The sequence below is a fragment of the Bos taurus genome, chromosome 1 (assembly GCF_002263795.3).
Source record: "Bos taurus isolate L1 Dominette 01449 registration number 42190680 breed Hereford chromosome 1, ARS-UCD2.0, whole genome shotgun sequence".
NCBI classification, from domain to species: domain Eukaryota; kingdom Metazoa; phylum Chordata; class Mammalia; order Artiodactyla; family Bovidae; genus Bos; species Bos taurus.
In genome coordinates, this window is record NC_037328.1 from 70,121,325 (window position 1) to 70,136,018 (window position 14,694).

The 14,694-nt window shown below is 37.4% G+C and overlaps 1 protein-coding gene across 3 annotated transcripts in view; it reads right to left on the reverse strand.

Moving 5' to 3' along the window:
* Positions 1-870: 870 nt before the first annotated feature.
* LMLN (leishmanolysin like peptidase) overlaps positions 871-14,694 on the reverse strand; it is a 50,002-nt gene continuing 36,178 nt past the window's right edge. For all 3 annotated transcript variants that reach the window (XM_059888012.1, XM_002684816.6, XM_024994761.2), the window contains 2 exons: positions 11,061-11,271; positions 871-4,582 (listed from right to left, as the gene is read on the reverse strand). In XM_059888012.1, the coding sequence (XP_059743995.1) occupies positions 4,482-4,582; positions 11,061-11,271 (312 nt within the window). In that variant the 3' untranslated portion in view covers positions 871-4,481. The remainder of the gene's footprint in view (positions 4,583-11,060; positions 11,272-14,694) is intronic.

Genomic DNA, 14,694 nt, shown 5'->3' on the forward strand with positions numbered 1-14,694 from the left:
GGCAAGAACACTGGAGTGGGTTGCCATTTCCTTCTCCAATGCATGAAAGTGAAAAGTGAAAGTGAAATCGCTCAGTCCTGTCCGACTCTAGCGACCCCATGGACTGCAGCCTACCAGGCTCCTCTATCCATGGGATTTTCTAGGCAAAAGTACTGGAGTGGGGTGCCATGGCCTTCTCCTAACCTGGTTTAAAAAACTGACGGCTTTCGTGGCTGCAAGCTGGCTGTTCCTGTGAGTTGTTCTCTGCTGCTAAGAACCGTGGCAGGCATGACTCCAAGGTGGATTTTCATGGCTTCTGGTGGGCAGTTGTGTACCAGCAGGATGACAACTACTGCTGGGGTCTTAAAGCTCAAGCTGGATGCTGTATCTATGAGCAGACAGCTGTTAAGCAGACTTGACTGGAAGTTGAAGAGGTGAACTTGAATCCTTGACCTGTCAAAAGCAGTTGGCCTGACTTTTTGATGATGGGTACATGTTTTTTTCTACAGATAACTTCTTTTTTTTTTTTTTTCTACAGATAACTTCTTTGGGGTGTGAAGAGAGGTGGTGACTACAATGCAAGGAACCAGTTCTAACCAAAGATGTTTGTTGTCCTGAAGATTTCAAGGGCGTTTATGATACCAGTCAGACATAACAGGCAGCCAGATGGATGCCCATGGGATACAAGAGCAAACAACTATTCACTGGCTGCTGCTCTGCACAGCTTAGGATCCTAGCTTCTTGACAAGGGATCAAACCTGTGACTGCTGCAGTGGAAGCTCAGCCCTAACCACTGGACCCCCAGGAAATTCTCCAGCTTTCTATTTTAATAAATGTTTATAAATCATTCCAAAAAAAAATTGATGGTCTTAAGTAAAGACAAGATGCAAATTAGTTTCCATTTTTATTAAAGCTTTGTTTTTTCTAGGTAATATATTACACTTAAAGTTAAATACCACAAATAAAGATTAGTTCTGAAATCTACTTTATTAAAAATGTAAACAAAAAGAAAATAATTCACCACTCCCTCCCCAACCCTGACTAAATGTATCAAAAAAAGGTCATCCTTTCAGGTAAGTTCTTTCTTGAGAACAAGTAACACAGACTTTATTAAAATACATTAGTCCTCTTGGCTGCAAGGACCTGGCACGGATGACAGGTGCCAACTATGAAACAGGTCTGTGGGGCTGTGACTGAAGTCCACCTCATTCTGCCAAGATTACTCAAACACCCTCTTCTCTCTCCATTCAGCGTCCAAGGACAAGGACAGTGCTAAGGCACTGAGCACGGGACACTGCAATGACCACGACGGGGATGTAAGCTGGCGTACTCCAGGAAGCAGGCCAGAGCCAGCAGTGACCGAGCAATTCTGCACGAGTATCAGTCACAGAATATTAGAGCTGGAAAGATTCTGAGACAGCATGTGGTCATTTTACAGATGGTCTCAATCAGTGAGTCTTCTAATATTGAAGAGAATATTGATAAAATTTTATGGAATACTCTGGAATACTTATTTATGTATCTTATAACTATTTAAACTTCATTATGTTTCACTTTCAAATACTGATAAATTCTTAGCCAATATATTAGGCTGAAACTAACTTTAAGCATAATTTATAACATTTTTAGGAAAAGATGTTTTTCAGGAGAATACAGAGAGATCTATACTAAGACTACCTAACTGCTTGTCAGTTTCTTTAAAGCTGTCAGCTCAAGTCTAACGACATGGCTTTTGCTTCCTTCCTATAAATTCTGTTCTTGAAAACCTGAGAGATAAATTCACTTGTTAATTTTGACATTGGGACCTTAATACTATCAAAATGAACTTAAGTCTGAAATGAAAACTGAGGTAGTCAGTTTTTATAAGCACTTGGCCCCTTCTGAATCAGAAAGGGACTTCAGTCTGCTATCATCAAATTAGCTATTGCCCCACCTCCCTCCACCATGGCTGCAGTCTCTCTGTGAACTGGTTTTGCAAACATAAAGGGAATCACCTGCCACAGGATACTGACATTTAGGTCATTTCAAGTTCTTCAGTTCAAAGCTGAATTACAGTCCACTAATTCTGCACTGAAATTTCAGACTTAAAAATTTTTGTTTTTAGAATATTGTTTTAGAATTTCATCATCTACTAAGTGACTAAACTATGCCTTTTAAAATTTCTTAAAGGTTCAGTCGTTTTCTAAATCTTCATTGAGTATACTATGCACAATCAGTGACAAGCAACCATTTTCAAAACTTGGTGAGGAGGAAGGAAGACACCAGCACAGTTAGTTACCCTCAAAAATTCAAGATTTCTTAACATTATACTGTATCAGATTCTACATTTGTGCAGAGGAAACACTGGGCTACCAGATACCAAGCTTAATAAATATAGATAGAAAAAATGTCATCTATAATATCTTCTTCAGAAATTCATTAGTGCAAATATAATTATATCAATAAAAATAAAGCAAAAATATATTTCAAGTATAAAAAGCACCATGCTCAGAAACAATACTACCTAAATGGGATTACTGCACAACAGTCAAAATATAACTGAACCTATCACTGTGAGTCTCAAATATATTATTAATCCGTATTATTTTTGGTAAAATTATTTATATAACTTTGCAATGATTCATAATCACATTAGGTATATATGCTTAGATTTATAACTTTCTTTAAAAATATACTCTACATTTTTCTGACTTGCATGATTTAAAGTATGCAGGACAAAGGCAGGAACACCATTATTATTAGCTCTTCTTCAGTTGAGGTTGGCTATGCTAGAGACTCCCAGCATTTCACAAAGACAAAAACCTCCAATTTAAAATTGTAGGCAGATAAGTATTTTAAATATATGCACTTAAAAAAAAGGAGGTGACTTTCCTTTATGCTGGAGTTGCTGTTTGACTCCAGTGCCAAATAGTAGGTTGGAATTATTTCTTAGTAATTATGCTGTTTGTTCACTTAGCACAATTTCTTAAACTGAATGCTTGATAACTGTATGCTGAATTAAAGGGCCAACCAATTAATGAATTAATGTTTGTTCAAGGGCTACGTTTATAATGCCATAGGACTTCACAGCTTTAGAGCTCATGAAGTTTCTTTTTTCTTTTTAAGAAAAACTGGACATCATTCATTATTAAAGAATTTCACATTGGGATTACTAAATAGGGTTGGGCAGCTCTGGTATCATGGCAGAACTGCTTCTGGGAACCAGAATCAATGGGTGACATAAAGAGTGTCAAATACAAGAGGTAAAGGACATTACAAAGCAATCTTCTGATTTCTATGGACTAAGTCATACGCTGTGTGGTAAAGTGGACCCTATCGGATAGGCTCTACACCAAACCTACACTTTACTGCTGCTGCTGCTGCTAAGTCGCTTCAGTCATGTCCAACTCTGTGCGACCCCATAGACGGCAGCCCACCAGGCTCCCCTGTCCCTGGGATTCTCCAGGCAAGAACACTGGAGTGGGTTGCCATCTCCCTCTCTAATGCATGAAAGTGAAAAGTGAAAGTGAAGTCGTTCAGTAGTGTCCGACTCTTTGCGACCCCATGGACTGCAGCCTACCAGGCTCCTCCAAACCTAACAGTTTCTAAGCCAACCTAAAAATAACTGCATCCCTGTCTATACCATAATTTCTTTTTATCTTCATTTGTCAAAAAGGAAAGTTCTATTCTTGTTGGATAGCAGTTGTCATAACTATTATCTGAAAAACATATAATTAGGTTTTATTCAATTTGCATGTCTTCAATGATTCACAGGGCAGAATATTTTTCTCCCTCTGCTTCCCAGTTTTTCAAGTCATTATTAAACTAATGGAGAATACAACTGGAAGCTACTCTCTGAAGATCAGTGAGTATGGATATAGCTAGAAGAGGGCTACCAACACATAATGGTTTAGCAGGAAACTGCCACACAGCTGTTTTGAAAAAGGTTAAATCATAAGATTTAGCAAAACAAAAATTAAAAAAAAAAACTCATTAGAACAATGATTTAGGTATACGATGTACAGTCATTAAATTTAAACTAGGTATAACAGTTTATGTAGAAATCAAATTATTTTCTGTAAGTCAAAGGACAATTTATACTTTTGAGGACAGGGTCCACAACTTATAATCTTGGAACAATTAGCTGTTCTTTAAATTATTGCAGCAGAGATGAACTCTCCCATTGTTTTAGGTTAATGGAAATGCTGAGGTATGTAATCACTGAAATCTTCACCTTTTATCCCACTTTCAAAGGAAAATTTCAAGAAGGTTATATATCCTGAAATGTAAAGAGACTCGGAGACTTGGAAATCCTTCTCCTCCAAACTTTGAGGCTGCTGGGTTGCTGATGAGGAGTGACCGCTGTGAAGCTCTGCTTCAGGATCTGATTGTGGTCCACACTTCCAAGCCAAAGTCAGGAATGCCACTTCCACCATCCACACAGGCTGGCACTTGCCAGATTTTGTGCTTTGTTCAGAGGAACATGACACAAAGGAATGTCTTTAGAATTCACTTTTCCACTCCTAATGCCATACGCACAGAAGAAATCCAGCCAGCAGAGGAAACAGATTGCCTAGCAGAAGCCAGAGGGTGACCACCAGGCTAGAGGAACAGGAACAGAGATCTAGGGTTGAAAACAAAAAATTGATTTTCCATAGACATTTTTGGAAAAAACTATTGACAAATAGTTTTTTTCAATATTGACAAAATATTGACAAATGAGTAGAGTTAATTATTAAAAGGTGAAGAAGGACCACCTCTGAGAGCAGACTCAAGAGTGACTTCCTGAAATCGAGATATGCAGTCTTTTATGTTTATAGAAAAAGAACAAAATATTTACGCAGGAGAAAAGATATGCCTACCCAATCAAAGTTCAAAAACAGCACCCAAGAAACAATAAAGGTGTCTCAGGGTAGTGGTATCCTGGTAAAGCTAAAGATGCTACACAGGAAAGTAAATTAAATTCTTGGCTATTCCAACATGGGATGCAGGACTCTCCTCTATTCTCCCTTGTCTCTTCTAAGTAGGGTGACCACAAAATTTATCATTCCATATCAGGACATTTTGAAATAAGTGTTGAAATAAATTTTGAGTCTCAAGATGGAAACTAAACTTAGATAACTCATCAAACTAAAACTTAGATAACTTTCATGTTTGTGTAAATGCTCCACTTGACCAGAACCACAGCATATCCAGTCAGCCATCTCCAACCACCAAGTCAACTCTGGGCTCTATACTTGTTTCCTTGATCTTTCTAAATAAGGGTAGATACTAACTTCAGCCCATCAACCTAAGCTGAGTATTTCTTCCTTATTTCCTGCTTATAGACCTTTTCTTTTATTTTACAGTTCTCTGGATTCCTTAGAGACTACCTATGTGAAATAAAATTTGCTTTGATCAACTATTCTCTTTGATTATTTTAATACAATCATAAATAATAACAATCATACCTGGACCATCCCAGGCAAAACAGGACATATGTTTCCCAATCTCTAAATATCTACCCATCTATCCATATCACCCCAGGCTTAATTTGGAAACAGCAGAAGATTTTACAGGTTTTTGGCAGTAGGAGTTATTTTAATTTATATAAGTTGCTCTAATAACTAAAACTATTTTTCCCTAACAATTCTCAGAATGGAGAACAATTTTTAGCAGTCAAGAGACCAGGCCAACCTGACTTTATTTTAGGATGAGTTGTCATTTCTACCATTTTGACCAATAAAGAACCAACCAAGCTTCTAGTCCGACGTTCTTAAAAAGAAAAAAAAGGACTGGATCTTAGAATTAAAAAAATGATAATGTTAAGGTACTACAGATGTTTTTCTGAGAACTAAACAATGTGAAATAAGCATTTTAAAAAATTATTTCATTGTATATAATTCAGGTAAACCATGGGGAACTTATATTCTTTCCCAATGGAACCAGCTGACAAAAATCAATCCTTCTCAAAGTGTGGCATTTGGATCAACAACATCAGTCTCACATGGGAACTTGTTAAAAACGCAAATTCTCAAGACTCCAACCCAGATCTTCTGAATCAGAAACTCGGGGGTAATTCCTAGCAATCTGTGTTTTAACATGATTTTGATGCATGCTAAAGTTTGCATCTTATGCAAGTTTGAACTTCTGACCTAGAGCTGCTGCTGCTGCTAAGTCGCTTCAGTCGTGTCTGACTCTGTGCAACCCCATGGACAGCAGCCCACCAGGCTCCCCCATCCCTGGGATTCTCCAGGCAAGAACACTGGAGTGGGTTGCCATTTCCTTCTCCAATGCATAAAAGTGAAAAGTGAAAGTGAAGTCGCTCAGTCGTGTCCGAGTCCTAGTGACCCCATGGACTGCAGCCTACCAGGCTCCTCCATCCATGGGATTTTCCAGGCAAGAGTACTGGAGTGGGGTGCCATTGCCTTCTCTGTACTGTCCAATATGTCTGATAGCTATATGTGCTATTTAAATTTATTTTAAAGTAACTTTTACTGTTCTTTTTTCTTTCTGCAATAAACACACTTTTTTTTGTGGCGGGGGGGAAGGACTATCATTTGCTGATTTTTTAATAGATATTTAATTTTATTTATTTATATATATAATTTACTTATATATTGTGCTGAGTCTTTGTTGCTGCATGAGCTTTTCTCTAGCTGCGGTGAGTAAGGCTACTCTCTATTATAGTTGTGGTGCATGGGCTTCTCATTGCAGTGGTTTCTCCTGTTGTGAAGCACAGGCTCTAAGGTGCAGGCTCAGGAGTTGCGGGACATGGGCTTAGCTGCTCTGCGGCATGTGGGATCTTCCTGGACCTGTGTCCCCTGCAGTTGCAGGCAGATTATTTACCAATCAGCCACTAGGGAAGCCCGCTGATTTTTTTTTTAATTGGCATGTAATTACTTTACAACGTCGTGTTAGTCTCTGCTATACAACAGTGTGAATCGGTTATATGTATACATACATTCCCTCCCTCTCAAGCCTCCCACCCCTCCCCATCCCACCCTTGTAGGTCATCCCTGAGCACCAAGCTGAGTTCCCTGTGTTATACAGCAGCTTCCAAGTAGCATATATGGAAGTACATCTATTTTACACATGGTATGGTATATATGTCAATGCTACTCTCTCAATTTGTCCCACCCTCTCTTTCCCCTCCATGTGCACAAGTCCATTCTCTACATCTGCATCTCTATTCCTGCCCTGCAAATAGGCATTTCTTTTTTAATGACATATTTTAGGTGAAATGCAATAAAAAGTAGCCTCTAAATACCAGCAAATATTCATTAGACTACACTATATACAATAAAGACATAACTTTGAGCTACAGCTACAGTCGATGAATGTGATTATTTTGCCTCTTTAATGGCAAAATCAAAGTCAGATTAGAAGGCACTTTGTCAAACCATGTTAAATGTAACCAGTTTGACTTTATTGTTTTAAATCCTACTGATTAAATAGCATTTTTATTTTAGTTTTTTAAATATTCAAGTGTCAGAGTGAAAAAAACAGTATAAGAGGACATATAATAAAAACTTGGTCTTACATCATATTCTTTCCATCAACCCCAACCCTGTTTTATCTTTGATGGTTACTGCAGGATGGGATGGGGAGGGAGGTGGGAGGGGGGTTCAGGATGCAGAACACATGTACACCCATGGCTGATTCATGTCAATGTATGGCAAAAACCACTACAATACTGTAAAGTAATTAGCCTCCAATTAAATACATGTTAATTTTTTTATAAAGTGTAAGCTTAAATTACTATTTCCTAAGTTAGATAAAACACCCCTGCCATTTAAGGTGATAATTTAACCTACATTATGTTTCACCTTCTTTTCTTCCCTCTCCTTACTTATTTATATAGTTTGTCTGAGGTCCTGTATAAGCAAACCTCTATTCATGTCCCATATACTTTCCACATTATCACTTGGCTTCCTGTTAAGATGGAAATATTAGCACCCTTATGCTGTTTTATTCATTTTCTAGCTTTCACGAGATGGACCAACTCTTTTTCATTTCCAAAGCATGTGTATATTTATGTGTATGTGTTTATTTAAAATTTTTACCATGCCGATGTTTCTCTTGATCAAATTTTCAGAATTTTTACTATATTACTGGTGCTTTAAAAAACTGGATTTTGGATTTGTTGATCATCTCATTGTGTCTTTGTTGGTTTTCATAGCATTCTTCATTTTGATGGTAGCAATTAGGATTTTTTTTTTTTTTGGTCTTCTATTTACTATAAAACCTCTCCTTCCTTCCTGATCAAATGTCTTTCTTTGGTTGGCTTACACAAGTGTTTCTCATTCTGCTGGTGACTTAAAATTTTTTTTAAACTAATTTTTATTGGAGTATAGTTGCTTTACAATAATGTTGTGTCACTTTGCACTGTACAGCAAAGTGAATCAGTTAGATGTGTATATACACATAGTCATCAGGTATATGTGCTATCTAAATTAACCAAAATAAAAATATTTAGTTCCTCAGTCACACTAGCCACATTTCACATGTTTAATAGTCACATGTGACTAACGACTGTTGTATGGGGCAGTACAGATTATAGAACAACTCCATCACCCCAGAAACATGTACCAGATTAGTTCTGGCCTAAAGCATTAGATACGAGTGGTCTTAGTTGGAATAAGGAATAGATCCTGGAGTTTCTAATAACACAGACATATCCTTTTATTCCCTCATTCTCAATTTGATCCAAAGGAAATAGGAGGAGAAATGAACTAGCTATTGTTTATCTGCTGTTGGTACTAAAATTTAACAAGCTAAAACATTAAAACCATTAAAACATTAATGGTGGCTCTGGAACATTTGTCATCCTTCAAAAACACTGCACTTTCTGTGACAGTACTCTACAAAGGAAAGATACAAAGAGGGTGTTTCAAAATGAATGAAACGACCCGATCTGGGTTTTGATCTGCACCTTATTAGTTGTAACAGTGAATGTATCACTTAACCTCTTTATACCTTAGTTTTCTCACATGTAAAATGATAATTCCTACCTCATTAGGTTTTGTGATGATTAAATACATGGATATAGACAGAGCACTCAGCAAAGGGTCCAGCATTTAATAAATGGAAACAAAACAACCTCTACAATCTGAAGAGATCAGGAAGAATTTAGTACTAAACTGAGGTTTGACAGAAAACAACAAAATTCTGTAAAGCAATTATCCTTCAATAAAAAATAAATTAAAAAAAAGAATTTAGAACTAAATCTTTCATATTCACTAATGGAAACTACACCTAAAAGGCATCTATTCTTATAATATTTTATACATTTTCCAAAATTGTGGTAGTGATTTAGAGGTAACAATCCTTTTTTGAGCATGCTTCTTTATAGAACTAGTTAACAGGAGGAAATCACAACATAGTACCATAGAAAATACAACACAGCACCCTAAGTACCAAGTAGAGTCCTAGAGAATCATGAAATCTAGGGGTGGTCTTGAGCACCCCTAACACAAGTATTCAGATCCCCAAACTCACCCTCTACTTGTAGCCCATGTCTTGATAAAGCTCAGAATGTGGGAAAGAAAAAAAATTAAATTTTAGAGATAAAGAAACTTTGAGCTGTAAAGTGAATGTAGCCCTCTATTTAAAACCTAACTACAAAACAAACAAAGGACTATATAATTCCATTTAAAAAATACCTCTAGCTGAGAAAATGAAACATGGCCTATTTCAAAATGTCAAACTGTCATCAGTTCAGTTCAGTCTCTCAGTCGTGTCCGACTCTTTGCAACCCCATGAACCGCAGCACGCCAGGCCTCCCTGTCCATCACCAACTCCCAGAGTCCACCCATACCCGTGTCCATTGAGTTGATGATGCCATCCAACCATCTCATCCTCTGTCGTCCCCTTCTCTTCCTGCCCTCAATCTTTCGCAGCATCAGGGTCTTTTCCAATGAGTCAGCTCTTTGCATGAGGTGGCCAAAGTATTGGAGTTTCAGCCTCAACATCAGTCCTTCCAATGAACACCCAGGACTGATCTCCTTTAGGATGGACTGGTTGGATTTCCTTGCAGTCCAAGGGACTCTTAAGAGTCTTCCCCAACACCAAAGTCATAAAATTTCATAAATCATTTAATAAAATATCACAGACCATAGGTCAAAGCTTTCGTTGAGAGTTCATGAATTTTGCTTTTATAACTCTTAGAAACAGGTCATCAGCCTGTTTGCACATCTTCATTAATAGGGAAGGCACTCTTCTCAAGACAGTCCCTTCTATTCCTCTCCTGGTTCTGAATGATTTTACTGAATCTATCTCCCTACAACTTCATTTTATTAGTCTCCATTCTACTCTCCAGAGTCTCACAGAATGAGTAAAATATCCTTCAGCGAAAACCACTGTCTTTGCCAGCCTGTCTTTCTATCTCACTGTGTATATCTGCATCTCCTTGCACCTATCTCTTCTTTGCGGACATGTCAATCTCATCTTAGAACATTTTCCAGTGTCTTTCCCACTCTTTCATCTCACCTAGTTATAATACAACTAAAATATATTTAACTGCTTTTTTGTACTCAATGAACAGAATTTTTACTCTTAATTTCAAAATGAATGGCTGAAACATTAACTTTTTATAACTGTCAGGGAATTTTTTGTGCCAGTCAGAGGTTCTCTGCATACAAAGTTTCCTCACTCTCGCTCTTACTGAAGTGACGTGTCAAGTCTGCTGCTGCTGCTAAGTCACTTCAGTCGTGTCCGACTCTGTGTGACCCCATAGACAGCAGCCCACCAGGCTCCCCCGTCCCTGGGATTCTCCAGGCAAGAACACTGGAGTGGGTTGCCATTTCCTTCTCCAATGCATGAAAGTGAAAGTGAAGTCACTCAGTCGTGTCCGACTCCTAACGACCCCATGGACTGCAGCCTACCAGGCTCCTCCGTCCATGGGATTTGCCAGGCAAGAGTACTGGAGTGAGTTGCCACTGCCTTCTCCCACGTGTCAAGTCTACCTACCTTTGATTTCTAACAATGAAGGGAAGGAGATCTTCCCATAAAACTGCAATTAGAAGAGAAGATGCACAACCTGTTTTAGAGCTTCCTTGTGGGGAATTTTCAACATCTTCCAAAAAAAGTCCCTCTCTACTCCAACCAAAGAGACTACTTACCCAGGGGTAGTGCTCGAGTCAGGTTAACAGCTGGAGGATCTGTTTCTGGAGGACAGAGCTCGCAGAAGTCCCAACATGATGGGCAGAGCAGGTTTCCATCATGAATCCACCCATTCATCTGAATACTCACAGGGAGGACCTGCCCGGCCCGACTACACAAATATGAAGTATCCTGAACCCAAACCTTCAGACCTTCTGGAGAACAAGAAACCTTCAAAAGGTTGAAAAAAAAAAAAAAATCAGATCAGCAAGATTCTAGTATGTGAACCTTTCTTAATTGTAGGAAAACGCAGTAGAATTTACTAAAAATGTTGGCTATAAAAAACAGTTTGGGATGTGGGCATATTTTAATCTCATATAAAGAGGGTTAAGTTATTCACGTCCTAAAAGGATTTCACTCTCTGGTAGCAGTTCTTCAACTTTGAGTCTAATACCTTTTAAAAAATCAATGAAAGCTATGGACACTTTTCCTGAAAAACACAGGTAACACACGGCTTTACATACAATGCAGATTCACAGACCCTGGAAGCCAAGTCATCAATAATAACATTTCTGTAGATTCTAGTATCCTCCTATAATTCAGTTTAAATCTCTATCAAAGAGCCATGAATCATGTTACTCTTTCTACAAGTTACTAAATTTTGTAAATCAAATTTGTATTAGTTTTTATAAATAATATATGCTCACTGTAAAAAAAAAAAAAGCATACAGTATAGAAATAACAGAGTAAAAGTTTGTTATTTTTATCCCTACCCCAGATCCTCTGCTCAGAGATGGAAATGGTCACAGTTATTTAATAAAACTGGTAACATATTTAAAGGCAGGATTCATATCTCAAATACAAGGAGTAACTAATGAAATTAATTTTAAAAGGCAAACATATTAAAACTAACTTAAAAAAATTTTTAAATGACTATTTACTTCAAAGTTGTTTTCTAAAAAGACTTCACATTATGCTGCTGCTGCTGCTAAGTCGCATCAGTCGTGTCCAACTCTGTGCGACCCCATAGACGGCAGCCCACCAGGCTCCTCCGTCCCTGGGATTCTCCAGGCAAGAACACTGGAAATGGGTTGCCATTTCCTTCTCCAATGCATGAAAGTGAAAAGTGAAAGAGAATTCGCTCAGTCGTGTCCAACTCTTCTCGACCCCATGGACTACAGCCCACCAGGCTCCTCCGTCCATGGGATTTTCCAGGCAAGAGTACTGGAGTGGGGTGCCATTGCCTTCTCCAAGAAGGCCTGAGGAGCAGCTATATCCCAATAGCAAATAACAATACAGCTACCACCCAGACTAGTTTCTAAATACCTCACTCTACTAAAAGAAATGAGAGCTCCTTGGAGAAATGACTGATTCCAGAGCTGGGGCAAAGAAAGTGAAGATGAACCTAAAATATCTTATGCTAGAAAGCAAGGAAATATTTTAAAAAGATAGGACAAGCCAAAAGGACACAGGAACCAATCCAAAGGGCTTCATTTGGCTAAATCTGGGGCAAGCTGAATATCCAAACAATGATACTAATGGTAAAAGCTATTGAATAAAATGCAATCCATGAGTCAATACAGACTTAAATGTATAAATTAATAAAATGAAAGTATAACAAATATGTTACTGATATAGTACTTTCCCCCCAACCCAAATATTTACTAATTAAAAAGGGAATTAACTAAAAGAGAAAAACAGCTTGACAGTGGAGATGCCTGGTAGATACCAGCAAGTTAACATGACCAGCAGAGACAAATCAAGAGTGCACCACCAAAAGCACACAGCCATCACTTCTGTGATTTCATTGCTCAAAACATTATACATGAATTTAAACATGAGGAAACATCGGACAAACCCAAATTGAGACATACCCTAGATAAGAACTGGTTTGTAATCTTTAAAAGTGTCAAGGTTATGAAAGTCAAGAAGACTGAGGAACTGTTCCACATTGAAGGGAACAGAGATGTGACAACTACTTAATAGTAGTTAAATTAGTCCAGATCCTATTACTAAAAGGACATTACTTGGACAATAGGCAAAACTTGAATGGGTCCAAGAATTAGATATATCAATGATAATTTCCTAATTTTTTTTTTTTTTAGTACTGTAGTCACATAGGAGGATGGAATACATTTTAAAGTATTTGGAGTGAAGGGGCAGACGTCAGCAATTTACACTTAAATGACTCATATTTTTGTACCATTCTTGTAACTTCTCTGTCAGTGTAAAAAAAAAGAACAAAAAACAAAACAGCTAATTGTTTAGAAATCATACACATTTTCCTATATAACTGGTTAAATTAGCAAAATTAACTGACAACACGAGGTACTACAGGGAAGCCAAGTACATTTAATCTTTGTAGATGATACATAATCCCTTTGTGGTGGTGGTGGTGTAGAGAATACACTGAAATAGGCTGAAAAGGTCATTCTCCTATTAAGGTTCACACTGTTCCAGCTTTATCCCCTTTAACCTAATATTCTCACTTAGGTGAATTTATTTCAAAAAATTAATTTTAATAAGGTAAAGCATGTAAATATACTTTAAAAGCATTTTTACATAGTGAAAAGTGAAAATTAACTCAATATCTAAAAGGAAAATGACTTCCCTAATTATGATACTTTAAAATGATGCAATGTTCTATAGCTATGAAGAATAGTAAGTATTATTATTGGAAAAAACTTGGCAAAGGTATTTTGGCCTATATAAAAAGTACTAAGTAAAAACACTAAAACAAAACTATGTATTATGATTACAACTAGATAAAAATTATGTATTTAAGCAATACATAAATCTTTAATAGAATGAATTTATCAGAAAATGGTTGCTGGATTATAGTTGTCAGATTGTAACTTGAATGTGTTTATTTTAAATTATTTTTTGTAAGGTTTCAAAGATTATTTTACATGAATTATATGTGGTGTGTGAATTATACCTCAATAAAGCAGTTACCAAAAAAGTTAATTTTAAAGAAACTTTAAAAATAAAAAGTTAAATTGCCAGATACATTAGTCCACTTAGCTCTTGTTGGTGAAATGGCACAATGAATTTTTATTTTTCAGTTTTCAGGATCACACTCTGTTCCCTGACATCCATTAGTAGAGTATAAAATATTCATTAGGTTGCTGCTACTGCTGCTAAGTCGCTTCAGTCATGTCCGACTCTGTGCGACCCCATAGACGGCAGCCCACCAGGCTCCCCCATCCCTGGGATTCTCCAGGCAAGAACACTGGAGTGGGTTGCCATTTCCTTCTCCAATGCATGAAAGTGAAAAGTGAAAGTGAAGTTGCTCAGTCGTGTCCGACTCCCAGCGACCCCATGGACTGCAGCCTACCAGGCTCCTCTGTCTGTGGGATTTTCCAGGCAAGAGTTCTGGAGTGGGGTGCCATTGCCTTCTCCATTCATTAGGTTGGATGCTCCTAAATTACAGAATGCCTGCATCTCAGTAAGTTCTACGGTAGTATAGTCATTTAATACTAGACAGGCAGATAATAAATCAAGAAAATAGTAGTTTGCTCTCTTTGGATTTCTAATTTCAAAGAAAAAAATCTACTGAAAACCAGTAGTTGATTTATTAATTCTTAAATACATGCCTTCTTCAGATTTTACAAGATTATAGTCTTTTTCCACTACAAAGTAGTTTTTTAAGAG